We start from the raw sequence: 27,481 nt of genomic DNA on the forward strand, positions 1-27,481 counted from the left end.
AACTCCTATGCTCCTTTGAACACTGCCCCACTCTTGGTGAAGAAAAAAATAATGATTTTCAAAAACCTTCTGTATTAAACGTTCTTTACCTTTGTACCCGAAGGGTTTCGAAGGCACTGAAAGGGAGTTCGCTGTCAAGTCTCCTTCAATTTCAGTGAGAGGTGGTGTCTAATTCTCTTGAGCGCATTTGAAAATTCCAGCTTGAACTCTACCTTTCCCATTTGAACTTTTTTGCCTGTTTGTCTGAGGAAGGAAATGTCCATTTGTCTGTCCGTCCGTCCGTCAGTCTGTCCTTCTTTCTTTCTGGGACCCGTCCGTGCCCAGGGCAGCCCCCTGAGAATGCCAAGGTCGGGGCAGGCTGTAAACAGAGAGCAGATTCTCCCAGCACTGGTGGGTGGCTCTGAAGCCAGACTTCCCAACCAGCCACAAACTGCGCTTCTGATTCCCCACAGAAGCCAGTCCACAAACACACACAGCCCCTTCACTGCATTCCAGCTCCAGGCGCCCAAATCAGCCACTGGGTCTAGTAAAGAGACCAGTTATTTAAACTCTGTGCTCTTTACTAACCCCACGGGGTCAGCCACAGCACCAGAGCAATAAAAGTTTGGATCTTACCTAAAATCCCACGCTGCCAGCCAATCCTTCAGTAACTAACACTAAAGGTTTATTGTAAAAGGAAAGAAAGAAACCGCGAGAGAAATGTTCAAGGGTCAAAGCAAATCAGACACATACAAGTGATTGAAAGTCCAGACACATCAGGTTTCTGGAAGAAATGTGGCGTTGCAGGCGTGTTTAGTCCCCTCTGGTTCACATCCAGTAACTGGATGGGCCTCAGTCCTTTGTTCACAGCTTCAGTTGCAGACGACTTGCTCCCGAGGTGGGTAGTGGCTGAAGCTCAGGATAGACAGCAAAATGGTTTCTGGGGTTGATCGTATAAACCCTCCGTCCCTGGCCATGCGGCCTGTGGAACCTTACAGGAGCTAAAATGGAGTCCAGAGTCACATGGGCCAATCCTGGTGACTCTTCAGGTCTGCCTTTAGTTTCTTCCTGGCCCTGCACCCCCAGCCCCGCCGGTGCCCCTCACTCCCAACCCGCAGCCCCTCACCTCGGAAGCTCTCCCCTTGGGCCGTCAGCTCCAGGTCGCAGCCCAGGCCGACTCGGTGCAGCTCCTCGATGCCCCGCAGCGTCTCCCACCGCTCCTCGGCTGGGCTCTGCCCCTCCGCCGCCCTCCGGCAGATCGCCACCACCCGGGGCGCCCCCAGGGCCTCGGCTGCGGCCGCCAGCTCCCCGGTGGTGCCCGGCGTGGCCGCCACGGCCCCGGTGTAGACGAAGTCCAGGACGGCCTCCCAGCCGCGCGGCGTGGCCAGCGGGCTCAGGTCCACCTCGCCGGCCGCCCCCCGTGCCAGCCGCTGGCGGAAGAAGGCGCTGACGGCCGCCAGCACCACCCCGTGGGCCTGGTAGCGCCGGGCGCCCGCCCGCACCTGCATGTCCACCAGCCGGCCCTGTGTGTGTTTGCAGGGGCTGTTGGTGACGGATGGGGTGTGTGGTGTGGGGGAGACAGGAGTGCGTGGTGTCGGAGCTCCTGCGTTGCGTGTGTGTGTGTGCGTGTGTATTTGTGGTGTCTTTGTGCTGTATGGCTGTGTGGTGTCAGTAACTTCCTGGTGTGTGTTGTGCGTTGTGTGTTGGTGGCATGTGCCTGTGTTCGCTGTGTGTGTGTGGTGTGTGTCTGCATGTGGTGGGGTTGTGTTTGTTTGGTGTGTGCGTAGTGGCTGGGGGCAGGAGGTGTTTGCTGTATGTGTGGTGTGCGTGTGTGTGTGTATTTGCTGGGATGGTGGGTGTTGCTGTGTATTTATAGTTGCTGTCTGCGTGTGTAGTTGCTGTGGGGTGTCGCTCTGTGTATGTAGTTGCTGTGGGGCGTTGTGTGTATGTGTGTATTTGCTGGGGTGGTGGGTGTCGCTGTGTGTGTATTTATAGTTGCTGTCTGCGTGTGTAGTTCCTGTGGGGTGTTTTGTGTGTGTGTGTGTAGGTGCTGTGTATATGTGTGTGTTTGCTGGGGGGGGCAGCTTGACACCCCCGTCCCGCCCAGGCAGGCCCACAATCCCGCTGTCCCTGCCCTGCCCCCAGCCCGGCCCCCTACCTGTGGGGCCCGCCGTGGGGCAACCCTTCCCGTAGCCTGGCGCTGGGGCGGGCGGGAACCTTGGCCTGGAGCCAGGAGGGGAGTTAATTATAGCTGGGCCAGGAGCCCCGCCAGCCCCGCGTGTCCTAGCCCCTCTACTGCGCTCCCCGCCCTGGGCTCGGCAGCCCTGAGCACGGAGGCCCCTTGGTGTGGGGCGTGGGTGGGATACGTGGGGATGGGGAAGGACGTGTCCTAGCCCCTCTACTGGCCCCCCAGAGCAGCCCACAGGCTGGGGCTGTATGGCCAGGAGTGGGCGTGTGGAGGGTCCGGGCACATACAGGGCTGTACAGCCCGGCCGGGCTCTGCTGCATTGCCCTATATGGCCCGGCGGGGTTCTGGGAGGGGAGGGGGGAGCTGGGAGCCCGGACGCCTGGGTTCTCTCCCCAGCTCTGGGACCTGCACGTGAATCGCCAGCCCCTGCATGAGTGCCCCCCCATGTCCCGTGTCAGATTGGGGCACCAAAGGGGGGAGTGTTGAGGGCGTGGCCAGGAGACCCCAATAACCCACCCCTCCTCCCCCCCCGCCCCAGGCTGCGGAGCCCGGCTGCGGGGGGGGGCCTCCCAGCCCGAGCCGGCCTCGCGGCTGGACCCCCGGCTGCAGGCGCTGGTGGGGCTGGTCTGCGACCCACGGGTCATGGAGGAGGTGGTGCTGGAGATGAAATACGACACCAAGAAGGCCCCGCTTGGTGAGCCCCCCATGGGTGCGGGGGGCTGGGGGGAGGGTTTGGGGCTGGGTGGGGGATCCTGGGGGGCCGGTTCTGACCCGTTCCCCACAGGGAAGCTGACGGCAGAGCAGATCCGGGCTGGGTTCCGCTCGCTGCAGAAGGTGGAGGCGGTTCTGGGGGCCAAGGCCAGGCACAGGGGAAACTGAGGCACAGGGCGGCTTGGTGGCAGCGGTGCAGATGATTCCCACGTGCTCACCGGAGGCAGGGGGGGGTGGGTTGGGCATGGGGGAGCAGGGAATGGGGCTCACCCCCCCGTTTGTCCCCCCCAGGACGTTGCTGTGGCATGGCTCCCGGCTGAGTAACTGGGTGGGGATCCTGAGCCAGGGCCTGCGCGTGGCCCCCTCCCCCGAAGCCCCCGCCACCGGCTACATGGTGAGACCCCCCCCCCGCCTGCCAGCTCCCCCCCCCCCGCCCCACTCAGCCCCCCCGACCCCTGTCTCTCCCCCAGTTCGGGAAGGGGATCTACTTCGCCGACATGTCCTCCAAGAGCACCAACTACTGCTTCCCCTCCCGCCGGCGCGCCGTGGGGCTGCTGCTGCTGTGCGAGGTGAGCCCCACCCCAGAGCCAGCCGCAGCGCGGCCCGGACACCTGGGTCCCCCGCCCTGCCCGGCCCCACCCTGTCCGTCTCTCTCCTCCCGTTGCAGGTGGCCCTGGGCGAGAGCCGGGAGCTGCTGGAGGCCGACCCCGGGGCCGGGCAGCTGCCCCCCGGCAAACACAGCACCAAGGGGCTGGGCCGGATGGCGCCCGACCCGGCCAACAGCGTCATGCTGTGAGTACGGGTCGGGGGGGGGTCCCCCGGGTCCTCCCCACTCTGCGGCGCGCCCATGACCCCCCTGGCCCTAGGAGAGCCCCCCCGATGAGCAGAACAGCCTGGACCCACATGGGGGCCAGAGAAGCCACCTGAGGGTAAGGCCCCCCTCCGGCACTGCTGCGCCTCTGTGCCCAGCTCCAGCCGGGTGGGGGGGTGTGAATCACACCTGGGGCCAGGTTAATTGTCAAAGAGCAGGGCCCCCCCATTGCTATCCCCAGCTGTGCTGTGTGGGGCACAAGGGGGGGCTCTGATCTGTCATCCCCCCCTCCCCTGGCACCTGGCTCATTCCTCCTCCTCCTCCCCACGGAGGTGGGGGCCCCCCACTGCCCTGTCCTCCCCGAGGGGCTCGCCCCCTTCCCCCCCCCCCCACCCAGGGCAAGGCTGCGCATCCCTCACCAGCCCTTCGCGGCTGCTGCTCTGGGAACCGGCTCATGCCAGGGCCTGGGCTATCCCTGCACACACAGGCCAAGGGGGGGCAGGACCGGGGGTGGCAGGACCCGAGGCAGCAGCGCCGTGGGGCTGGCGTGCGCGGGCGGCTGGACTCCCGGCTCTTCTCCCCCCAGGGACGGGGCCGTGGTGCCGGCCAACCCCCAGGGCTACACCCTGCGTCGTCTACGACCCCACCCAGGTGCGCTTCCACTTCGCCCCCCTCTGGTGAGGGGCCCGGTCCGCAGGGGGGGGGAGGGGGCACTGCCACATGGGGGGGGCTCCTTGTACGTCAATAAAGTCGAAGACCACGTTGCGGGGAGTTCGGGGGGGTTTTATTCGGAGGCCCCGCGCAGGGCATGGGGATGCAACGGGGGCCGGGCCGGGAGGGGTCCCGGGCTACTGCGGCGGGGGCAGACAGGCCCACTCCAGGAAATAGACGTGGCCCAGGGTGTCGCCCGCAGCCAGGGACAGCCCCGAGGCCGGGCCGGGCCGGGGCTGCAGGCAGGAGACGGGGGCAGCGCAACGGAAGTGCCCCAGCTGCAGGGAGATGGAAGAAGGGGTCAGAGATGGGCTGTGGGGCGGGTGGGGGCACCCGCAGGTCTGGGGGCGCAGGGGGCTGTGGGTCAGGAGTGAGGGGCAGCCGCTGAGGTGGGAGGTGAGCAGGGGGAAGGGCCGGGGTGGGCGCTCAGGGGCCTGTGGGTCGGGAGTTGGGGGGCTGGGCTAGCAGGAGACTGCAGGGCAGGAGTGAGGGACACCAGCAGGGGCTGTGGGGCGGGGGGAGGGGGGATGAGCAGGGGCTGGGAGTTGGGGAGGGGCCCCAGCGCACAGATGCCGCCCACCAGTTTCCGCGTGCGGTGCTCCCAGATCTTGACGTCCCCGTCCAGCGCCGCCGTCACCAGCGCGTCCCCGCAGACGTGCAGGGCTGTCACCTTGGCGCTGTGGACCTGGGGGGCACAGGATGGGATGGGGAGTCACAGAGCCGGCCAGGGGGCCCCACTTCCAGCCCTGTGGCTGCCCTCCTGGGGGTGGGGGTAACTTGGGCTTTCCCAGTTCAGGGCGTTAACCCTGGACCCTACTGACCACGGCAGCAACCTGCAAGGAGGGAAAAACCCTCGCAACTGATGGGGGCAGGACAAATCGATCCGAGGGGGGAACGGGCCCTGCCCGGGGGACCCCATGGAGACACTCACCCGCTGCTGCTGCCAGCGCTCGCTGCTCCAGGTCTCGGCCGCGTCGTCGGCCTGGCTCCACAGAGCCCGGGTCCAGAGTGTCCCGTCGGAGCCGGCCAGGAGCAGGGACGAGTCTGTGGGGCGGGACAGAGCTGGGACGCTGGACAGCGCCTGGCACGGCCCCACACTCCCGCCCCGCAGCCCCGGCTGGACCCCCCAGCGACCCCCATTCCCACCCCACAGCTCCTGCTGGCCCCCCGAGCCCCGCCGGTGCCCCTCAGTCCCGCCCCACAGCCCCTGCTGTACCCCCCAGCCCCGCCGGTTCCACCCAGCTCTCAGCCAGGACTCACCGTCCTGGAGCCGGGCGCAGGTGAACCAAGTGGCATCAGGGTCGGCGTCTGCATCGCGCTCCCAGAGCCGGATCGGGGCCTCCCAGGATTTCTCCAGTTCCTGCGACTCTCCGCACGTCTATGGAGCAAACACCCCGGCATGGGCGCCCGGACGCCTGGGTTCCCTGCTGGGGGGGTGGGCAGGGCGCCCGGACGCCTGGGTTCCCTGCTGGGGGGGTGGGCAGGGCGCCCGGACGCCTGGGTTCCCTGGTGGGGGGGGCTGTGCAGGGCACCCGGACGCCTGGGTTCCCGCCCCCGTCACTCACCAGCTGGCACAGGGTGGGCTGTGCCGCCCCCTTCCACAGCAGAAGGTGCCCGTCGGGGGTCAGCCCCAAGTCGAACAGGTACTCGGAGGGGGTGGGATCGGAGACCCCCCAGCTCTGCCCCACGTCGCGCACAGACTCGCAGGAGTCGATATCGGAGGTGTCCGGGGTCAGCACCACGTCGCGCACGGACTCGGGGGGGTCGGGAACCCCGGCGTCCGGGCTGTCTAAGCTGCAGGGGGCAGAGAGGAGGATGAGCCCCGGGGGGGGAGAGGGGGTTGGGACACCCCCCCCCTCCGGCCCCCCACTCACCGGAGGGGCTGCAGGGTGCCCAGCTGGGCCCGGAAGAGCAGCAGGTCCCCGTTGGCCAGGCCCAGCAGCAGGGAGCCCGGGACCCCCGCCTGCCCCACGCAGGTCACGGGAGCCGCCACCTGCCCCAGGCTCCGCTCACGCTGCAGGCTGCAGGAGAGAGAGAGACGCGTGGGTGTGGGGCCCGGCCCCACGGCACGGACTGTGCCCGGGACCCAGGCGTCCGGGCCGGGCCGGGCCGGGCCGGGCCGGGGAGCAGGGACAGAGATGGCGACGGAGAAGGGGACCCAGGCCCCCCCAGCCCGCCAGCCCCCCAAGCCCAGCTCACCTGAGCGCCCCGGGGCGGGGGTCGCCGCGCAGGCCCCAGAGCCAGACGCCCCCGGCCGCCGACGCCACCAGGAGGCTGCGTGGGGAGGCGAAGCCGAGAGCAGAGACGCCGCGGGGGCCAGCCTGTGGGGTGGGGGGGTGAGCGGGGGCTGGCCTGTGGTCCCCCCCACCCTGCCGGCCCCCCAACATCTCTCCAATCACCATCTGCTGCTCCCCCACCCCCAGCGGGTCCCCCAGACATCGCCCAGCCCCACTCCCCCCATCTACCATCTCCCCTCCTCGCCAGCCCCCCAACATCTCCCCAAACCCCATCTGCTGCCCCCCACCCCCAGCGGGTCCCCCAGATATCACCCACCCCCAGTGCCCCACCATCTACCATCTCCCCTCCCAGCCGGCCCCACATGACACCTCTGCTGCCCCCCCCACACCCAGCGGCCCCCCTGACCTCTGCCCCCAGCCCCCCCCCAACCCTCCTACCTGTGCCGTGGCCAGGGCCTTGGCCCCGCCCCACACAACCAGCTCCCCACACGCCCCGCCCGTCACCGCCAGCTGCCCATCGGGTGCCCAGGCCAGGGCAGACACGGCCCCACGGTGCGAGCCGGGCCCCTCGGCGTCTCCTGCCAGGAGAGAGGGGGTGGAGTCAGGACGTCTGGGTTCTCCCCACAGGGGGGCACCGGGGGGGGGGGGGGGGGGGGAGAGTGTGTCGCTCACCGGCCGGCCAGGGGGGGGCCCAGAGACGCACGGTCCCGTCCCCCGACACCGTCAGCGCCCGGTCACCGGCTGGACCCACGGCTGCTCCGCACACGGGGGCCGCGTGTCCCACCAGCGCCCGCGGGCGGCCCAGCTGCCAAGGAGAGAGAAGTTAGGGGGGGCCCCAGAGCCGGCAGCGCCCGCCGTGGGGCAGGAGGGGGGCTGGCGCCCCCGGGGCGGGGCCGTCTCACCACGAGGGGGCTCCAGATCCGCGCCTGCCCGTCCGAGCCGGCCGTGGCCACCAGCCAGTCGCCGTCTGCGAAGGAAAGAGCCGAGTGAGGGGGGTGGGCGGGGGGCAGCCCCACGGCGCCCGGGATGGGGAGGGGGGCAGCGGCTCACCTGGTCCCTCGAAGCCGGCAGCCTGGTTCAGCAGCCCGGGATGTGCCGGGAAGCGGGTCAGCTCCACGCCCTGCGCGTCCCACGCCGCCAGCGTCCCGTCGCGGCCCAGCGCCACCGCGCGCCCCCCCTGCGCACAGAGGGGGGGTGAGCCACGGGGCCTGCGCCCAGGGCCCCCCCCGCCCCACAGCCCCCCCCCGCAGTCCCCCCAGAGCCTACCGTGGCCAGGACGGCGCTGACGGGGCCGCAGCGGGGCAGGAACTCGTGGAGTTGCCGGCCGGCAGCCAGGTCCCAGAGCCGCACGGTGCCGTCGGCGGAGCAGGAGAGCTGGGGAGGACAAAGGGGAGGTTAGGGGGGCAGAAGGGGGAGATGCCCCCCCCCCCGGTTCTCCCCCCACTCACCAGCAGGGCCCCAAGCCAGGCACAGCCGGTCAGCCAGTCCCGGTGGCAGAAGGGCAGCGAACGCCAGAGCTGGGGGGCAGCGGGCGCGGGGTCCCCCACGGCCCAGCACAGCAGAGTCTGCGGGGAGAGGGGGCGGTGAGGCAGGGGGAGACCCCCACGGCACCCCCAGCCCCCCCACCGCTGTCCAATCGTCCCCCCCCCCCCCGCCCCATACCTTGTCCCTGCCCCCCGTGGCCAGGTGCTGGCCGGCGGGGCTGAAGGCGCAGCAGGTGACGGCGCCGACGTGGGCCCGCAGCACGGCCAGGGGGGCTGGGGGGGGGCCGGGGGGAGCCCCGCGCAGAGTCTCGGCCGGCCACAGGCAGACGCTGAAATCCTCTGGGGGGGGGGGGGGGAACAGATCAGAGTGAGCGGCACAGCCCCACAGCTCCCCTGCCCCACAGCCCTCTGCCCCAGAGCCCCCCGCCCCACTGCCCCCACCATGGCTGGCCCAGCCACTGCCCCCGATTCAGCCCGCCCCGGCCAGGTGCCCCCCCGCACCCCGGCCTTACCAGAGACAGACGCCAGCAGCTGGGGGGAGGCAGCCAGGCCCAGCACGGCCCCCCCGTGGCCCCGCAGCTCCCACAGGGGCTGGGCCGGGCCGTCCGCCAGCCGCCAGCCCCACAGCGTGCCGTCCCCGCTGCCCGCCACCAGCACCGCGGCCCCCAGCCAGGCCAGGCTGGGCACGGGCAGCCCCCCCGCGGGGCAGTGCCGCCCGGCTGCACCTGCGGGCAGAGGGGAGAGTGACGGGGGGGGGGCGACACCCCAGGACCCCGGAGTCCAGGCTCCCAGCGCCTGCCCCCCCCCGGGACCCAGGAGCCCACGCCCCTCCCCCACCGACCAAAGAGTCCTGGCTCCCAGCCCCTGCCCCCCCCCCACGGGACCCAGGAGCCCACGCCCTACAGGACCCAGGAGTCCGGGCTCCCAGCCTGTCCTGCTCTACCCACTAGACCCCCCGCCCCCGAGCCGGGAAAGAACCCAGGCGTCCGGGCACTTACCCCAGGGGGGGCCGTAGACCCAGACGTCGCCCGAATGGTGCCCGACAGCGACGAGGGAGCCGGGGGGGTTGGGGGCCACCGCGAGGGCAGGAGAGAGCGACCCAGAGCCCAGGGTGCCCCGATCCCGGCCCAGGTGCCCCGGCCAGAGCTGGACCTGCCCCACAGAGCAGGGGTTAGTGCTGCCCCCCGCCCTGCCCCCCCAGCCCCTCGCCGCCCTGCCCCCCCAGCCCCGCAGCCCCCCACCCCCTGCCCCCCCACTGCCCCTCCCTCAGGCCCCGCCACACCTTGGCGTCCTCGCCCGCCGTCAGCAGCACCCGGCCCCCCGCCAGGAAGCGGAGCTGGGAGACGAAGCCCTGGTGGGCCGGGAAGGAGGCCAGAACCGCGGCCTGGCGCCAGGCCCAGAGCCGCACGGTGCCGGCCACGCAGCCCGAGGCCAGCACGGAGCCCGCCGGGGAGAAGGCCACCGCCCGGACGGAGGCGGCATGGCCCGCCAGCACCTGGGGGGAGACGCCGTCAGCCCGGACCCCCAGCCCTGCCCTGCCCCGCCGGTGCCCCACAGCCCCCCCAGCGCCCCTCACACCCACCCCGCAGCCCCCCAAACCCTGCCCTGCCCCGCTGGTGCCCCACAGCCCCCCCAGCGCCCCTCACACCCACCCCGCAGCCCCCCCCCACACGTACCGCGCTGAGGCTGCGGCTGTGCAGGTCCAGGAGGGTGACGGCTCCGTCCCAGCCCCCCGTGGCCACGAGCCCCCCGTCCGGGTGGAGGCTGGCGCAGTTCACGGGGCAGGAGAGATCCTGGTCCCAGCTCAGCTGCCCCCCGGCCGGGTCCCAGAGCTGGGGAGACGGGACAGGGCGGGTCAGAGCGGGGGCGGGGAGCCCAGACCCCTGGGTTCCCCCCAGGCCCGAGGAGGGGGGTCAGAGCGGGGGGGCGGCTGGTACCTTGAGATGCCCGTCCAGCGAGACGCTGAGCAGCCGGCGCCCGTCGGGGCAGACGCAGCCCGTGACCCGGCCCCGGTGAGCCTCGGTCGCCAGCAGCCTGCAAGGGCGAGAGATGAACACAGTGCCCCCCCGGCGCCCCCCAGCCGGGCCTTCCCCCCCCCGTACCTGCTCCCCTCACGCAGGCCCCACGTCTCCAGCCCCCCAGCCGCGGTGCCCAGCGCCAGCGTCTCGTCCCCCAGGAAGGCGCAGGCGGAGATCCCGGCGCCGCCCGTCTGCAGCGTCCGCAGCTCCTGGGGGGCGGGGGGGGGGTGAGATGGCAGAGCCCCCCCAGAGCCCTCCCCGCCCCCCTGCCCAGCCCCCAACCGCCCCACGGCCCAGTGCCCTCCCAGAGCTAGAGAGCCTCGAATCTGCCCCCCTGTACCCCACCCTGCCCCACCCCCCAATACCTGACCCCCCGTACCGCCCATTACCCAGCCCCCCGTACTCCCCATTACCCAGCCCCCCTGCCCCCCCCATACCCCATCCCGCCCCGCCCCCCATTACCCGGCCCCCCCGTACCTCGCCGCTCTGCGCGTCCAGCCGGTGCAGGGTCCCGGCCACGGTGCCCACAGCTGCCCGGCGCCCGCAGGGGGACAGGGCCACGCAGGTGGGGGTCGTGGGCAGGGCCAGGGTGATGCTGGGGGGAGAAGGGGGAGATCAGGGGGCCCAGGAGTAGTGAGGCACGCAGCACTGCCCCCCCCATGGACCCGGCTTCTCCCCCCCCAGGGCGGAGATGGGCTGCCCCCCCCACTCTGTGGGACCCGCCCCCAAGGCACAGGGGTACCCCGGGGTCCCGGGGGGGCGGCCCCGTTACCTGTCCGGGTGCGGGGCGTCCTGCGGCTTGTTGCGTCGGAGCAGCAGGCGCTGGCCGGGGGGGGCCAGGGCGCGGGCCTGGGGGTCCAGCGAGGAGCCGTGGGGCGCGTTGGCCGCCAGCTGGGCCAGGAGCCAGGGGCTGCGGGCGAGAAGGGCCCCCCCAGCCTGCACCACGGCCCGGACGGCCCCCACCTCGCCGTGGGGCTGGCCGCAGGCGGCTGGGGGGCAGGGGAGTCAGCAGGGGGGGGCGGGGACGCCGCAGCCGCCCCCCATCGCCCTGTGTCAGGCCCCCCACACCACGCCCCTGCCCGTGGGACCCCACGGCAGCCCCCCCGCCCCCTCCCAGCCACGGCACCCCCCGCGCCGCTCACCGTGCAGGGCGTAGGCGCGGCCCAGGGCGGGCAGGAGGCCGAGGCGGGCGTGGGCGGCCACGAAGCGCAGGTCGCTCAGCAGCGAGGCCAGGAGGTCGGGGCGCCCGGCGCGGACCTGCCGGGACCCGGGGGGGGGGGGGTCACACGGGGCACCCCAAGTTCGCCCGTCCTCTCCAGCCCCCCACCCGGCCCCCCTGAGCCCCGCCCCCGCTGCAGCCCCCCACACTGCCCAACAGAGCCCTCCCGGGTCTTGCCTCCCCCCCCGGGTATCCCCCCGCCCCCCCACGCACCAGGTGGTGGGGCAGCTCCGCCAGGGGCCCCGACTCGCCGCCCTGGAAGCTCCTGGTCTCGTCCGGGTCGCAGAGTCTCCAGAAATGAGCTGTGGGGCGGGGGTGGGGGGACAAACGGGGGGGCTGTTACCCACAATGCCCAGCACCCCCCAGCTGTCTGCCCCACTTCAGGATCCAGCCGGCGGGGCACAGAGCCCCCAGGAAGGGGTCCATTGCGGGAGGAGAAGAGGGGGGCTGGCAGGTTGGGGGGGTTGTAGGGCAAGGAACAAACGGGGGGGCTGGTGTCCAGCCCCCCCAGCCCCGCGGGGCGACCCCCTGACCTGCTAACAGCAGGTGAGCCGCCTGCTGCCGGTCCGGCTGCTGCAGGTAGCGTCGCTCCACGGCCGTCCGCAGGGGGGCGCCGGCGAGCTGCAGCCGCGAGCCGGGGGCCTGCGAGGGGCCCCCACAGACCCCCGCCAGCCTGGGGGAGAGACGGGGGGACAGAGAACAGAGGCTCCCGGCCCCCCACGGACGGGGACACAGCCGGAGCCCTGCCAGAGCCGGAGAGAACCCAGGCGTGCGGGCCCCCAACCCCCACCCCAGAGGGGGAGAGAACCCAGGCGTGCGGGCCCCCAACCCCCACCCCAGAGCGGGAGAGAACCCAGGCGTGCGGGCCCCCAACCCCCACCCCAGAGCAGGAGAGAACCCAGGCGTCCGGGCCCCCAACCCTCACCCCAGAGCCGGAGAGAACCCAGGCGTCCGGACCCCACTCACTCCCTCAGGCTCCAGATCAGGGCATAGATGGGGGCGGAGGGGCCGGTGGCCGCGCGGCTCCCAGCAGCCATGGCTCCCTCCCAGGTGACGGGCGCCCGGCCGAGCTCCCTCCACGTGCGGAGCAGGGCCAGCAGATCTCGCTCCAGCAGGCCTGCGGGGACGGACGCACGGCGGTCACGGACAGACGGGGCTGCGGGGACACCCGCCCCAGGGATGGCTCATGGGCCCCGAAGATGCACCCAGCTCTGGGGCAGAGCGGCTGGGGAGCCGCCCCATATAACACTGCCCAGGGACAGCTCGCCCAGGCCTGAGATACAGCCACCTCTGGGGAACCACCACATATAACACTGTGCAGAGATGCACCCAGCTCTGAGGTGGAGCAGCTGGGGAACTGCCATATATAACACTGCACGGAGACGGCTCGCCCGGCCCCGAGACACAGCCAGCTCTGGGGCGGGGCGCCTGGGAAGCCGCACAGATGAACGCAGCCCCGCTCGTCTCTTACCGTCCCTGCTGGCCCAGAGGGCGGCCGCAGCCACCGCCACCGGCTCAGCCCCGTGCTCCTCCTCCAGACGGCCCAGCAGGTGCTGCAGCAGCGCGGGCAGGGAGGGCGGCAGCGCCTGGATCCGCTCCGACACCTGGAGAGACAGGACGAGGGGTCGGACGATGGGGTCCCCTGCTGGCCCCGCCCCTCCCTGAGGTCCCTAGTGGGAGAGCCCCGCACCCCGGCCCAGACGCCGGGGTCCCCCGCGGGCTGAGCTACCTTCTCGTAGCAGGTGAAGCTTCGCAGATCCTGGGTCAGCAGCGCCAGGTAGAGGGGCTGCCGGGCCCCGCGCTTCACCAGCACCAGCCGCATCTGGACAGGCAGAGACGGGGTCACGGCAGGTGGCGGGGGAGCCCCACACCCCACCACACTCAGCCAGAGCTGGGAGAGAACCCAGGCGTCCTGGCTCCCAGCCCCCCCCCACTGTAACCCCTAGACCACACCCCCCTCCCCGAGCCCCCAACGAACCCAGGCGTCCGGGCCCCTCGCACCTGGTCGTTGAAGGCCGACTCGTCCAGCCGCTTGCCGTAGGTGGCCAGCTCGGCCCGGAGCAGCGCGGCCCGGGCGGCCGGGTCCAGGGGCCCCAGCGGGACGAGGAGCGCGTCCGGCCGGCCCCGCAGCGAGCCCAGGAGACCGGCCTCCTCGGCCACGCTCAGGACCAGGCTGACGCGCTGCGGGGAGAGGAGAGGGGCTGAGCGGGGGTGGGGCAGGCGGGGGAGTGCGGGGGGGGGGAGTGCGGGGGGGGGGAGTGCGGGGGGGCGCAGGGCTTACCGGGGGCAGGCGTGGGGGGAGCCAGTCGCAGACAAGGTGCCCCGCGTCCCCGTGGATCTCGTCGGCACCATCCAGCAGCACGGCCAGGCGCTGGGCGCCCCGCAGGGACCCAGCCACTGCGGCCAGCAGCCACGCCAGCCGGGCCACCAGCCCCCTGCAAGGGGAGCCAGCCATGGGACCCAGGCGTCCAGGCCGGCCCCCCCCCCCCTCCTCGCTAACCACTACACCCCACTGCCATGGGACCCCAGCGTCCGGGCCGGCCCCCGCGCTAACCACTACATCCCACTGCCCTCCCAGAACCAACCATGAGACCCCGGCGTCCGGGCCGGCCCCCACGCTAACCACTTGATACCCCCGCCCTCCCAGCCATGGGACCCACTGCCCTCCCAGAGCCAGGATGGGACCCAGGCGTCCTGGCTCCCCCCCCCACCCCATCCACCAGCATGGGACCCCTCCCCCGGGCCGGCAGGGACCCAGGCGTCCTGACCTGTAGGAGGCGGGGGGCGGGGCCGGCTGGCCCAGCAGGCGGGCGAGGCGGGCGCAGACCTGGCCCAGAACCACCCTGGCGCTGGCCTGGCCCGGCCCAGCCCCGGTGAAGTGGGCGACCACCAAGCACTGGTCGGGGGGGTGGGCGCTCAGCTCCCGCGCCAGCGCCGCCTGGGGGAGGGGCAGTGGCTGAGCTGGGGGCGGGGCCCTGTCAAGCCCCGCCCTCCCATCCCCTGGCCACTCCCTCTCCCAGCCCTCAAGCCCCTCCCACTGGGCCTTATACAAGACCCAGGCCCCCAGGCCCCACCCACCCAACCAGCCCCTCCCCCTCCAGGCCCCACCCACAACCCATCACCCGGCCCCGCCCCTTCCTGCCCGCCTCACCATGAAGACCGTCTTGCCATCACCAGGTTGTCCGGTCACCACGTAGAGCCCGCCCCCTGCCCCGCGCCGGGGGGGTCGCCCCTCACGCACCCGCCCCGCCAGGGCCCCCAGCAGCCGGGCCCGGGCACAGAACCGGCCCTGCTGGGAGTCCTGGAAGGCGGCCTGCAGCTCCTGCCCCTCCTCGTCCTCCTCCTCGCCCCCGGGGGGCGCCGGCTCGGCCTGGGGCAGGGCAGAGATGAGGTCGGCATGTGGGGCTGGCAGCCAGGCTCCCGGCCCCCCTCCGCCCCCCGAGCCGGGACAGAACCCAGGCGTCCGGCTCCCGTCTCCCCCTCCCTCCCCCGAGCGCTCACCTGCAGGAAGTGGCGTTGGAGGGCGCCCCACAGATCCTCCAGCACCTGGGCCCCGAACTCCTCCAGCCCCTCCACGTAGGGCTGGCCCCTGGCCACGCCGCCCCACTGGCAGGTGTAGCTGTGGGGCCAGAGCGAGACCATGAGAAGGGGCAGCGGGGGGGCAGCCCCCCCCCCTGCCCCCCACCTGCCGAGCCCCCCTGGTACCTGCGGACGGACGCCCCCGGGTGTTGGCGCAGATGCTGCTTCAGAGCCTCCCCCTGGCGCCGCGTGGCCTCTGACTCCGCCGCGAAGTCCCCCCGCCAGGCCTCCGGCACCGACCTGCCCCACACACTGCTCAGGGTCCTGCTGTGGGGCTGGATCGGTGCCCCTGCCCCACACCCGGCTGGCACCCCGCCCCTGGAGGGGGCCTCCCCTTGCCCCCCAAGCCAACCAGCCACCTGCCCCTGGAGGGGACAAGCCCCTGCCCCCCAACCAGCCATCCCCCCACCATGGGGCCGGATTGGTGCCCCCTAGACGGAGAAGGGTCCATGCCCCATTCCCTGCCCCCCTCCCCCAAGCCAGCCGCCCCCCATCCTGGGGCCATATCGGTGCCCCCTACATGGGAAAGGGTCCTTCCCCCATTCCCAGCCCACCTCCCTCCACGGGAGCGGATCGGTGCCCCTAGCCAGGAGAGGCCCCCCCCGCCCCATGCCCTGCCCCCGCCGTGGGGCCGGAGGAGGGCCGGGGGGCGGTTACCCGAGGAAGTCCGGCTCGCGGAGGTAGAAGAAGGCTGGGACGGCAGAGGCGGGGTCCTCCTGGCCGCTGAGGAACTGCGCGGCCTCCAGCTCCGTGATGGAGCGGCCCCGGGGGTACGACTTCACCTGCAGCAACAGCAGGGGGACCCCGTCACCCCCGGACCTACGGCTCCCACCAACTGCCCCCCGGCTCTCGGATGGGGCAGCCCCATGGGGCAGAAACCCGCCGGGGCCAGGGTTTTGCGCTGAAGGGAGCCGGGATCCCACCGCACCCACCAAGCTCGGTGGCACCAAGGGCTTCCCATTGCCTGCGGCCCCCCCTTGGAGCCTCTCCCCACGGCACCTGCCCCCGGGGACATGACCCCCAGCGGGCCCCATGTGCGACGAAGCCGGGCGTGGGCTGGCACATCAACCCCCCAGGTCGGACTGGCGAGGCCCTTCCTCGGTGGCACGGGGCACCTGCTGGGCATCTCCCCTCTCCTCGCCTCCGTGCCCTGGGGGGCACTTCGCTCTCCATGGGTCTCTGCTGAGGGCGTGGGGCTCGCCCCGAGGACGGGGGGGGGGAGGGGCAACACCAGCAAGTGCAGGGGGCGCCCAGGCAGACGGCAGCTCCGCACCCGAGCGGCCAAGGGAGCCGGATCCCACCGCACCCACCAAGCGGCAGGACCCTGTGGGCTGGGGGCTGCCAGGCGGCGTCTCCCCCCCCCCCCGCCCCACTTGCGCTGGGGGGCACCGGCGGGGCTCACCCACTCATAGGGGGGCGCGTCCGGCAGGGCGTATTCCCGGGGCACGTAGCCGTAGCGTTCGCCCAGGACGCCCACGAAGAGCTGGCTCCGGGCCACCTCGGAGAGGCACAGCTCGAGCTGCCTGTGGGGGAGAGGTGGGGTGAGCGGGGCCCCCCATTGCCCCCCTCCCTGGTAACACGGTCCCCCCCCCCCACTCCCGCCCAGCCCCCCCACCCCACGGCACGGCCCCCCGCCCGGCACCCACCGCTCCTGCCGCGCCTCCTCCTGGGTGACGCCCCAGCGCAGGTCGACCTCGTGCAGCGCCAGGTGCCGGGGGGCCAGGCGGGCGCGCAGGGCGGGCAGCACGGCCCGGGTCAGCACGTCCCGCTCGCCCCCCATGTCCCGCACTGGCGAGGAGATGAAGACGCGGAGGCTGCGCCACCTGGGGGGATGGGGGGAAAACCGTTAGCCCCGGCCTGGCCCCCCAACGGTCACCGCCACCCCCCAATAGCTCCTCTGTCCCCCCGACATCCCCGCCGGTCCCCCCCACAACTGGCCCCGCCCCTCTGTCCCCCAGCCCCACCTCCCACCAGTCCCACCCCTCTGTCTCCTGGCCTCCTGGCCCCCCACTAGTCCCTGCCCCCCGGCCCCATGTCCCACCGTTCCCCCCGCGACCAGCCCTGCCCCCCCGATGGGCCCCTCTATCCCCCAGCCCGGCCCCAGCCCCCGCAACGACTCCCCCACAGAACCAGCCCCCCCCAGCTTGGCCGTGGGCCCAGCCGGCCCCTGACCTGCTCCGGGAGGTGTGGGGCAGGGCGGCGGGGCCGAGGGGCAGCTCCGGGTGCTGGGGGGGCGCCCCCTGGGGGGGGGGCAGCCCGTGGATCGCGTCCATCCGGCCCACGTGCTCCAGCAGCTGGGCAGCCCCACGGGCAGCCAGGAACCTGGGGGGCAGGAGGGGGGCGGTTACACCCCTGGCCCCAGTGACACCCCCCCGGATCCTCCCCCACGACCCACGACTCACTTGAGAACCTGATCGTTGAACCCGGACAGCTGCACCGTCTGCGCGGAGCCCTCCGAGCAACTGCAACGAGACGGGGGGGGGCGCCTCAGCCGGGGGGGGGGCGGCCTCTACCCCTCCCCTTCCCAGCCCCCCCACAGCCACGGGCAGCCCCCCCCACCTCCCCCCACAGCCCCGGGGAGCCCCCTCCCCTGTGAAAGCCCAGGTGATCCCCACATAAGCCGGGCGGGGCGGGGTGTGGGGGGGACCGGGGGGGTCCGTACTGGTATTGCTGCTTGCTGACGTTGACGAAGAGGCTCCCGGGGGCGACTCGATCCCGCAGCAGCCGCAGGGCGGGGGCGGCCTGGGGGGCCTCGGGGGCGGGGCTCAGCACCAGCAGCGTGTCCACCTGGGGGGGGGGAGCATGGTCAGCCACGGCCCCCCCTCGGCCGGTGCCCCCCACTCCCGCCCCGCAGCCCCTCACCGCTGTCCCCCACTCCTGCCCCGCAGCCCAGACTCACCGGCTCCCCACGGGCCACCAGGTCCCAGAGGACGTCGCTGAGGGAGCTGGGCCGGTCGCTCGACTCCGCCATGGTCTGGGGGAGAGACAGGTGAGCCGTGGGGGGGGCACAGCTGGGGACCCCCATGGGGCGGGGGAGGGAGAGCGGGGGGGCTGGGACTCTCACCTGGGCGCGCTGGTATAGAGTCTGGACGTTCTCCAGCAACGACCCGGCCAGTACCGGCGCCTCCTCCCAGCCGCCGCGGCCGTACAGCACCAGGCGCGCCTGCTCCGCCACCGCCCGGCACATCAGGCCCAGCAACAGGGCCACCTCCAGCGCCTGGGGAGACGGGAGCTGTGAGCCGGGCCTGGCCCCGCCCTCCGGGAGCACCGCCGTGGGGCGAGCGCAGCCCCCCAGCTCCACCCGCCCGGGGCACCGCCATGGGGCGAGGGCAGCCCTGACTGACCGTCATCGGCTCCTGGCTGAGGCTGCGCAGCCGGGGGTCCAGGTTGTAGTGGGCGACCATGTCCTCGGCGGTGCTGACGATGACGAGGGTCCGGCCGGGCAGGGGGGGCAGGTTGTGCCGGGCGGACAGACGGACGGCGGCGTCCAGCGCCTGGCGGTAGCGCAGCAGGAGGGCGGGCTCGGGGCGCAGCTTCCTGGAGTGGGGGGGCACGAGCCACCGTCAGCCCCCGCCGGGCACCCCAGCTCCCCCCACCCAGCCCCCCAGCTCCCCCTTACCAGACTTTCTTCAGGCGCTGCCTCTCGGCCTTCATGCGGCGGAAGAAGGTTTTGCCCCACAGGGCCCGGCGCCGACACTGGCTCATTGAGGGGGTACAGCGCGCGGTCCACGGCCTCTGGCGCACCAGCAGCCCCCACAGCCGCTGCATGCCAGAGGGCAGGGGCCCCTCTGGGGGGCAGAGAGAGAGGGGGACACGGTGCTCCTCATTCCCGCCCCGCCGGTGCCCCCCACTCCTGCCCCGCAGCCCCCCCCGGTGGCCCCCCAGCCTCCCCCACTTCCACCCTGCAGCCCCCCAACTCCCCCCCCAGCTCCCCCTACTCCCACCCCCCAGCACTCCCCACTCCCGGCCGGGCGGGTCCCACCTTTCCGCTTGAGCTGCTCCTCCATGTCCCGCAGGGCGTTACCGGCCGCCAGGAAGCGGAAGGGGAACTGCCGGCTGCGCACGAGTGAGTCCTGCCGATTGCGGGGTGTCAGGGCGGGGATCCCAGTTAGCCCCCTCCCCCCCGCAGCCGTCCTGCCGGGGGGTGATGGGATTTTGGGGTCCCACCTCGCTCTGGGGTCCCATGGGGAGGGGGTTATGGGTCCCGTGCGGGGGCCGTACCCCACTCTGGGGACCCGTGGGGAGGGGGTTATGGGTCCCGTGCGGGGGCCGTACCCCACTCTGGGGACCCGTGGGGGGGCCGTACCCCGCTCTGGGGACCCGTGGGGGGTTCTGGGTCCCGTGCGGGGGCCGTACCCCGCTCTGGGGACCCGTGGGGGGGCCATACCCCACTCTGGGGATCTAGGGGGGGTTGCGGGTCCCCAAGGGGGGCCGTACCTCGTTCTGCAGCCGCTCCAGCACTCGCTGGTGGTGCCGCTCGCTCATCCCGGCCCGGATGATGTTGCGCAGGTTCCTCAGCATGGCCATGAACGGCAGCTTCCCGGAGTCTGCGAGGGGACCCCATGGCTAGGGTCAAAGCGCCCCCCAACCCCCACAGCCAGTGGGGGGCCGTGTCCACAGGGGCGCCGGGCTGGCTGCAGCCCCCAGGGGGCGTTGGGGGACCCTTGGTGACCAGGGTGCCCTTTCTCCCCCACCGCCTCCCCCGCCCCCGTCACTGAGCAGGGCAAGGGGCCGGCTGCCCGTGGAGGAGATACCAGCAGCTATGGCGCCATCCCGCCAGCCCACGGTCCAATCACAGACCAGCGCGGCCCCTCCCACTGCGCCCCGAGGTCAGGCTCTCCTCGGGTGCGGGGGGGAGGCTTACGGCCCCAAGGAAACCCTACCCCACAGAGAGCCTGGCTGGCTCCACACACCCTGTCTCCATGCTCTGAAAACTAGCTCGCACCCCCTGGGAAAAGAGCTAACAGCGCCCCCTGGTGACATCCCAACACACACACTGGGCACTGGTGGGGGAGCGAGCGCAGCACCCCACAATCCCGCTCCTTACCGATCAGCTCCTCCCAGACCACCGCCTTGTTCCCGCGCTGGCTGAGCTGCCGGTCCCAGGTCTGGGGCTGCGGGAGTTTCATTCGTGTCCCGGCCCGGGCAGGGTCCCAGGGCCCTGGCAGATGGCTCCGGGAGAAGGAACTCAGGTCCAAGGGGTACCTGTGGGGGGAGGGGAGCAGAGATAGGGGGGTTCCCAGCAGGGCCGGCGAGCGGGGAGGGCGAGCTAGGACGCCTGGGTCCCTTCCGAGGGCTCTCACCTGCGGCCCAGAAGGCTCATGACGTGCTCGGCCGGCTCGGAGATGTGCAGCCAGCGGATCAGCACCTTCAGGGAGAACCGAGTCCTCTTGGGCTGCCCCAGGGCCGACTGGTCACTGGCAACCTGCGGGAGACACGCGCAGAGAACCCAGGAGTCCTGGCTCCCGGCCGCCGCCACCGCCCCCACCGCCCTGCTCTAACCACTAGACCCCGCTCCCCTCCCAGCGCCAGGAGAGAACCCAGGAGTCCTGGCTCCCCGCCTCTCCCCCACCCCACCCCGGCTCTAACCACTAGACCCCCCCACCTCTGACTGCAGGTCATCGGACGCCTGGCGCTGCTGGGCTCTCCTCCTCCTGGGCGCAGGGGCCCGCGGGACGGGCTTTTGGGGCTGAGGGCCACCCGCAGGATTCCTGGGTCCCTGGCCCCCCTGGCGGCGCCGCGGACGACTCCCGGTTTTGCCGCGGTCCTTGCGGGAGTTGTACTTGGCCAGCTGGTAGGCGTCGAATTGCCGGAACTTGTCCGCCAGGCCGGCGCGGAGGCAGCGGGGCAGTGGGGCTAAGCGATGCTCGGCGCCCGCCAGGCTCTGTGAGGGAGAGGGGGTGGGTCAGCGCCGGCCAGTGGAACCACCCGCCACCGGAGGAGGGGGGACGGTGCCGTTACCTGGAAGAGCGTCACCACCTGGATCCAGTCGGAGGGCAGCTGCACGGCGGCGCACAGGTAGCGGCGCAGGTGGGGCCGGCAGGGCGGCAGCCGGGCCGCCAGGGCCAGCAGGAAGTTGGCCGTGCTTCGGATGTTCAGCTCCTGGCGCGCATACAGGGCCACCTGCGGGGCGGGGGGAAACTGAGGCACGGAGTCCAAGCCCAGCCAGAGCGCAAGACCCCCCAAGCCCTGGGACAGGACCTGGGCATCTGAAACGCCTCCCCCTTGCTCAGAGGCGGGGGTTCGGCTCCAGCTGTGCTGGGCCCCCCCGCCCGCACAGAGAGCCTAGCTGGCTCCACGCACCCCGTCTCCCTGCACTGACCACTAGCTCGCACCCTCTGGGAGGGCGAAACGCGGCACAGGGGGGACCGGGATCTAACCGCAGCGGGAGACCCCAGAGCCCGGAGACCCACCCGTGGCATTGCCAGGGGGGCCACCCGCCTCCCCCCCGCCCCGGTACCTTCAGGATGAACTCGGGCTCCAGTGGGGCCAGCTCCTCGCACAGCCCCAGCAGGCGGCTCCGCGTCTCGTCCTCAGGGGACCCCCACTTCGGCCCCTCCACCAGGGAGCAGCACGTCAGGTTCACCAGGGCCAGCTGGGGACAGCCGGGGGGGGGGGGTTAGTGGGATGAACCCCAGAGTCCTGGCCCGCCCCCCCCCCAACCCATCCCACCCAGAGCAAGGATAGAACCCAGGAGTCCTGGCCCGCCCCCCCAACCCAGAGCAGGGCCGGAACCCAGGACTTCTGGCCCCGCCCCCCCAAAGCAGGGATAGAACCCAGGAGTCCTGGCCCCGCCCCCTCACCTTGCGCTCTCTCAGGTGCTGGGGGGGGCCCTGCGGGGGGCTGGGGTCCCCCTGTTCCAGGGGCTCCGGGCCGGGCTCGGCCGGCGGCTCCGTCAGGCTGTATTGGGGCAGCGAGCCAGGGGGCTCGGGAGTCACGCCGACCCACTGAGGGGAGAGCAGAGGGTGAGAAACCCCCCACCGTGCCCCCCACGCCCTCCTGGTGCCCCCCCGCCAGTATCCCCCCCGCCTGGCCCCACACCCCCTCCCCCCGGCCGGGCTGGGGTCCCCGGGATCCCCCGCTCCGCAGAGCGGCCCCGGCGCTGCAGCCCCACACGTGTCACGAGCTGCGCCCGGTCTCAGCCCCGCCTGTCTCACCCAGGGCGGCTCCAGCTCCACGCGGGGGGCCAGGGCCGGGGCCGGGGTCCCCCCCTCGGCTCCATCGGTGCGGGGCGCCGGGCCGGCCGTGGGGAGCAGGGACTTCAGCCAGGGGGCAGGAGGCGGGAGGGGCCGGAGGAGCCGGGCCCGGGTCTCCTCCACCCAGGCGGGGGCCGGGGGATCGCGGCCCCCCAGGAACGGGCCCTGCAGCCAGCCGGGGGCCGGGCCGGGCCGCGGGGCAGGAGCCGGAACCGGAGCCTTCATGGCGCAGCACCTGCGAGAGGGGAGAGATGAGAACCCAGGCGTCCGGCTGCCCGCCCCTCCCCCCGCCGGGAGAAAACCCAGGCGTCCGGCTGTCCGCCCGCACCCGCTCCACCCAATAGACTCCACTGCCCCCCGTCCCCAGCCGGGAGAGAATCCAGGCGTCCGGCTGCCCGCCGGGAGAGAACCCAGGCGTCCGGCTCCCAGCCCGCACCCGCTCCACCCCTTGCCCCCCGCCCCCAGCCGGGAGAGAAACCAGGCGTCCGGCTCCGCGACCCCCCCTGCCCCGGCTCCCCCCACCGCGGGGTCGGGGCCCCCTGACCCCGCTCCCGGCTGCAGCGCACCCGCCTCGTTGACACGGAACCGGATCAGCTCCTGGGGCGGCGCCGGCCGGGCTCCGAGTTCACCCCGGCTCCGGGCCCCGCCCCCGCCCCTCCCTGAGCCTGGAGAGAACCCAGGCGTCCGGACTTTGCCCCCGCCGCGCCCAGCAAACCCAGGAGTCCGGGCTCCCCCCACCCGCTTTGAGCCCATCCTGGCCTGGCCCGGCCCGGCACGGGGTGGGGTGGGGTGTGGGTGATCCGAGGCCGCTCCCCCCCGCGAGTGGGAAATGACCAAGCTCGGGAGGGGGCAGGTTTTGAACCCACTTTATTGACTGACTCGGATGACGCCCACCCCCCCCACGGCACGGCTCAGGGCTGCCCTGACCCCCCCCATACACCTCCAGGGTGCCGGGGGGCTGTCCCATGGGGGGAAATCACAGGGCCCCCCATCCTCCTGAGCGCTCACTCATCCCATTGGGGGGCCAGGAGGGGGTCAGGCTCCACAGGCCGGGGGGGGCAGCACTGGGGGCTAACCTGGGGCTGGGGGGGGCCGGGTCCCCCCCCAGGGCAGGGGGGAGCTGCAGGACACAGGCCCGCAGGTCGGTAGGCGTGGGGCAGGGCGGTAACACTGTGATTCCATTGTTTACACCCAGCTGTAAGGGTTTAGTTCGTTCGCTAGTGACCCACGCTTCCCCACTGCTTGTGCTGTTACCTCTACATCACCCTCCCGTGGGGGCTAGGCTGTGGGCCCCCACTCCGGCCCCCTCTAAAGAGACATTCCTTCATTGAGCCCTAACACACTCATCCCGCCTGTGGCTCCGATTCAGAGCCCTTCCAGGCACACTCCACCCGCCTCCCGCTGGCCACGCCCCGGCTGAGTTCTCCTTGCTAGCTGCCAGGGGTGGATCTTTCTCCCGGCTGGCGGGCAGGTCATTTGCATTCACACACAGGAGCTAGCTCACTCCTTTTCAAACCTGCCTCTGAAACGGAGGCACTCTCTGTTCACTCACGGAGCTACCAGCCTGGAGACGGTCAGGTTCCAACTCCACGGTCTCCCGGCTGTAATGATCCGGCACAGCCACTCGGTTACGGGGCTGGTTTAATCATTTTCACTTCACCTGGGACCTTTTCCAAGGTCTCCAACCGGGCCCTTTCCAAAACAAAGTCAGGGCCTCTGTTCACATCTGGAAAACTTCGGCAGTTCGAAACTGAACCACTTTTCCCAACGTAGAAACAGTGGCTTGCTCCAGGCAGTGACTCATCCTGAGCCGACTTCATCAATTCACTTCCACCCCCCTCAGCTGCAGAAAACTGCTTGCGAACGCTGCTAGGAGGTTTTATTTCTTCCGGAGCAGTTTCAGGCAACAAACCACTTTCCACGGCCTAGGAACCTTTCCCTCCTGGGTCTCAGTTGAATCCAGAACCACTTCTGGTCCAACTGACACATCCTCCACCAGCATACACTGAATAGTACTTTCTGCCTGCTTCGCAGACGGTACATTGGAGATTTTCTCTCCCCCAGCAGATGAACCGCGGTTCTGAACACACAAGCTGCTATTCTCCAGCATCCCCGGGCTAGAGACACTCTCTTCCTTGTCACAGCATACCTGGCGGCTAGACACACAACTGCTCACAGTCGTGCACCCCCCCTTCACAAATTTCCCAATTGCTTACCGGTAACACAGGCGCCTTGCGTTTATACTGCCTCTGGGACTGGGTGACATTAACCTGGCTGTGTAGATTTACCACGTCAGTATTAAACACATCAAAGCTGCTACAAACTGGGAAGATGTTCTCGCAATCGTTGCTAAGGGAAGCTGGGCTTCCAGAAGGATACCGCTTCTGCTGCTCCAGGATCTGGAGTTGGAGTTTGGGTTTTTTCATCCATTCTTCATGAGCTTTTTCTCTCGTTTCATCTATTTTTTGGAGTCTGGAAATTCTTCCCTCAGATTCTAGCCTCATCCTTCTGAGCTCCTCCTCATCATCTCTTTCTCTCGTGCTGCAGACTCTGCCTCTCTCTCACGGCTTGCTGCAGATCTTCCACCGCTGCTGGCTCTGTGAGTGAGTCAGCTGGAAGCCTTGCTTTCAGGTCCTTGTCTCTGAGCAGATCTCTCATTTCCTGCTCTGAGATGTTCCCTTTTAAGAGCTAATTTTCTCTCTTTACATAGCTGTTTAGGCTGCTTTGCGCTCGTAGCATCATACGATCTCTGCTCACTCATCTTGACTAACTTTCACCTTTAACACTCTCCATATCCAATTTTCCAATTTGGAATAGCGCGAGGTTCTGACCCAAACCCCAAATGTTCTGGTTCTGTGGATCCTGTTACGACTACGCCACTGTGACCTGCCCGTGTCAAGGGCAGCCACCTGATAATGCCAAGGTCAGGGCAGGCTGCAAACGGAGAGCAGATTCTCCCAGCACTGGTGGGTGGCTCTGAAGTCAGACTTCCCAACCAGCCACAAACTGCGCTTCTGAATCCCCACAGAAGCCAGTCCACAAACACACACAGCCCCTTCACTGCATTCCAGCTCCAGGCTCCCAAATCAGCACCAGGTCCAGTAAAGAGACCAGTTCTTTAAACTCTCTGCTCTTTACTACAAAGGTTCCCTCTGACCCCACGGGGTCAGCCACAGCACCAGAGCAATGTGAGTTTGGATCTTACCCAGAACCCCACGCTGCCAGCCAATCCTTTAGTAACTAACTCTGAAGGTTTATTGTAAAAGGAAAGAAATAAACCACGAGAGAAATGTTACAGGGTCAAAGCAAATCAGACACATACAAATGATTGGAAGTCCAGATGCATCAGGTTTCTAGAAGAAATGTGGAGTTGCAGGCATGTTTATTCCCCTCTGGTTCACATCCAGTACCTGGATGGTCTCAGTCCTTTGTTCACAGCTTCAGTTGCAGACGACTTGCTCCCAAGGTGGGTAGGCGGCTGAAGCTCAGGATAGACGGCAAAATGGTTTCTGGGGTTGATCGTATAAACCCTCTGTCCCTGGCCATGCGGCCTGTGGAACGTTACAGGAGCTAAAATGGAGTCCAGAGTCACATGGGCCAATCCTGGTGACTCTTCAGGTCTGCCTTTAGTTTCTTCCTGGGCCCCTTGCGTGCGTGAGTGTTTTAATGGGCCATTAAGCAGGCTATTGTCCTGCCGCCATCCTGTCTGAGGTGTTACCAGGCAGCACAGTTTGAAATACAGACATCTCGGATACATCCATAACTTCCATGTCGCATATCACACATGAACATATGTATCATCATCTGACCTAGCACATTACAACCTTCCTAACAGTACCTGGCATGGCATATCCCACATGAATTAATACGATTTTGACATTGATGTCAAACAATATAACAGATGCTCTCCCGCCAGCTACCCAGCATGACAGTGGGCATAAAGTATTCTGGCCGGGAGTCGTGTCAGTGACCCGGAAAAGCTCTTCTGGGAACAGTTACCCGAACAGCTCATTACGGGTTTTATATATAATGACGCCTCCAGCGGCAATTACACTAAAAACCCTTTCAACTTTAAACATTGCGACATTCATTTCGCAGCCTTATCTGGGGATGTGAACAGGTGCCGAACAAACCTCTACAACCTGGTTTTGAGAAGGGGAACATGCAACTCCTGCAGGTGACCGGGAAATACATAAAAGACTCTTGGCTGACCGTGGTGAATTTCCCCAGGGTTACCTGCTCTTCGCCTCCTGTCTGATCCTGGCCCAGGAAGGGGCCGATTATTCTTCTCTGATTAAAACCAGAAATCTCAGAGCGGAGGCGTGGTTCACAAGGGCGCTGCCCTCTCCGGTCAACGTGCTAGTGAATGAGGGTTTTGACAGCGTAATGGAGGTGAGCCAGAGAAAGAAAGTCCAGTTTGACTCAACGTGGTTACGAACACCGAGCAGTTAAGGTGCCTTTTAGCAATGGGTGCTTCTTTTTTAGATGTTTTTCCGAGCGACTTGCTCCTGAAGGACCTTGTGTCTGTCCAGAAGACCTCTGGGGCTTATTGTTAACACGCCCTCCCATAACCTGTCCAGGGAACACTGGCTGGCTGTCTAATCAAAGCAGGGGCCAGGTGAATTCTTTGACACCTATGGATTTCCCCCAGGCAGTGTTTTACTTCCTAAATCTATTATGACTTTTTAAAACCACAACTCTCATGATGGCGTGATTCACAGAGATGACTACCGCATCCTCTCACTATAACCTGTGGCTTGCATTGTGTATTTTTTTAAAAGAAACGGTAGTAAGGGTTTATCTTTTGACCAGATTTTAAAATTGTGTACAAACGATTTAGCAGACAACGACCACATGGCAGTGCAGTTTGTAAAAGGGACAACGTCAGGTGTTTCCAGGCCTGTCCCAAACACGTTTCAACATGTTCTTGCGTGAGTTTAAAGAGGTGCCTGAATAAAGCACGCCCTGGTTTTTTGTTTATTTCACACCGTTAACCACTCGTGTTTTGGTTTTTTTAGCAGGGCCATTTCTAAAAGGGCGGGGTGGGATGCCAGCAGGTTCTAGATCTGTTTGTAGACAAAACTCTTTTTCGGTGACATGCCCTATGATGGACATAGGCACATTCGGCTCTGCCAAGGCTTTCAGAAAACCAATATCTCCCGAGTGATGATGGCCGATGAACGCCCTTCGGCTTTAGGAGGGCACATTTGCCCTCGCTCTTGCTTGGGGAGAAAGAGACTTATTTTAGTCTTTTCAGCGTCACCTGATTTGCTCAGGACCAGGCAGCTCTGTAGGACCCTTTTGTACAGTTTAACTTTTCTTGGAGTTGGATAAACCGGATCTTTGAA

General features: G+C 69.1%; 1 protein-coding gene and 1 long non-coding RNA gene across 2 annotated transcripts; one reads left to right on the forward strand and one right to left on the reverse strand.

Annotated features, from left to right (window-relative positions):
• Positions 1-3,161: 3,161 nt before the first annotated feature.
• Positions 3,162-3,652, forward strand: LOC137149181 (uncharacterized). Its single transcript, XR_010918695.1, has 3 exons — positions 3,162-3,272; positions 3,349-3,447; positions 3,546-3,652. It is a non-coding gene; the product is annotated as an uncharacterized lncRNA (long non-coding RNA).
• A 799-nt stretch (positions 3,653-4,451) lies between these two features.
• Positions 4,452-22,717, reverse strand: TEP1 (telomerase associated protein 1). The gene is made up of 54 exons (XM_067542536.1): positions 22,700-22,717; positions 22,095-22,368; positions 21,741-21,884; positions 21,398-21,532; positions 20,899-21,060; positions 20,543-20,821; positions 20,241-20,362; positions 19,985-20,142; positions 19,375-19,484; positions 18,920-19,010; positions 18,557-18,725; positions 18,282-18,474; positions 18,002-18,154; positions 17,837-17,911; positions 17,600-17,724; positions 17,340-17,399; positions 17,110-17,259; positions 16,584-16,760; positions 16,340-16,460; positions 15,595-15,719; positions 15,064-15,177; positions 14,860-14,977; positions 14,510-14,728; positions 14,127-14,296; positions 13,640-13,793; positions 13,360-13,539; positions 13,088-13,180; positions 12,830-12,962; positions 12,325-12,475; positions 11,892-12,031; positions 11,572-11,660; positions 11,282-11,396; positions 10,912-11,128; positions 10,617-10,734; positions 10,224-10,348; positions 10,059-10,155; positions 9,798-9,953; positions 9,404-9,616; positions 9,120-9,273; positions 8,634-8,846; positions 8,300-8,460; positions 8,086-8,202; positions 7,904-8,011; positions 7,688-7,814; positions 7,540-7,604; positions 7,310-7,442; positions 7,076-7,215; positions 6,600-6,721; positions 6,275-6,421; positions 5,966-6,194; positions 5,661-5,778; positions 5,332-5,444; positions 4,981-5,085; positions 4,452-4,678 (listed from the first exon to the last, which is right to left on the reverse strand). The coding sequence occupies exons 2-54, from the start codon at positions 22,356-22,358 to the stop codon at positions 4,538-4,540; spliced, it is 7,608 nt and encodes a 2,535-aa protein (XP_067398637.1). The 5' UTR covers positions 22,359-22,368; positions 22,700-22,717; the 3' UTR covers positions 4,452-4,537.
• Between the last annotated feature and the right edge of the window lie 4,764 nt (positions 22,718-27,481).

This window comes from Emydura macquarii, unplaced genomic scaffold, assembly GCF_026122565.2.
Source record: "Emydura macquarii macquarii isolate MOO-44397 ecotype Brisbane River unplaced genomic scaffold, CSIRO-AGI_Emac_v2 contig_713, whole genome shotgun sequence".
In the NCBI taxonomy this organism is placed as follows: Eukaryota; Metazoa; Chordata; order Testudines; family Chelidae; genus Emydura; species Emydura macquarii.

Coding starts and splice junctions, on each gene's coding strand:
- TEP1 (XM_067542536.1), bottom strand. CDS start 22,358: ATGAAGGCTCCGGTTCCGGCTCCTGCCCCGCGGCCCGGCCCGGCCCCC. Junction 7,815..7,903: donor TCAGCGCCGTCCTGGCCACG/GTAGGCTCTGGG, acceptor CTCTGTGCGCAG/GGGGGGCGCGCGGTGGCGCT. Junction 7,605..7,687: donor TGCCGGCTTCGAGGGACCAG/GTGAGCCGCTGC, acceptor TTTCCTTCGCAG/ACGGCGACTGGCTGGTGGCC.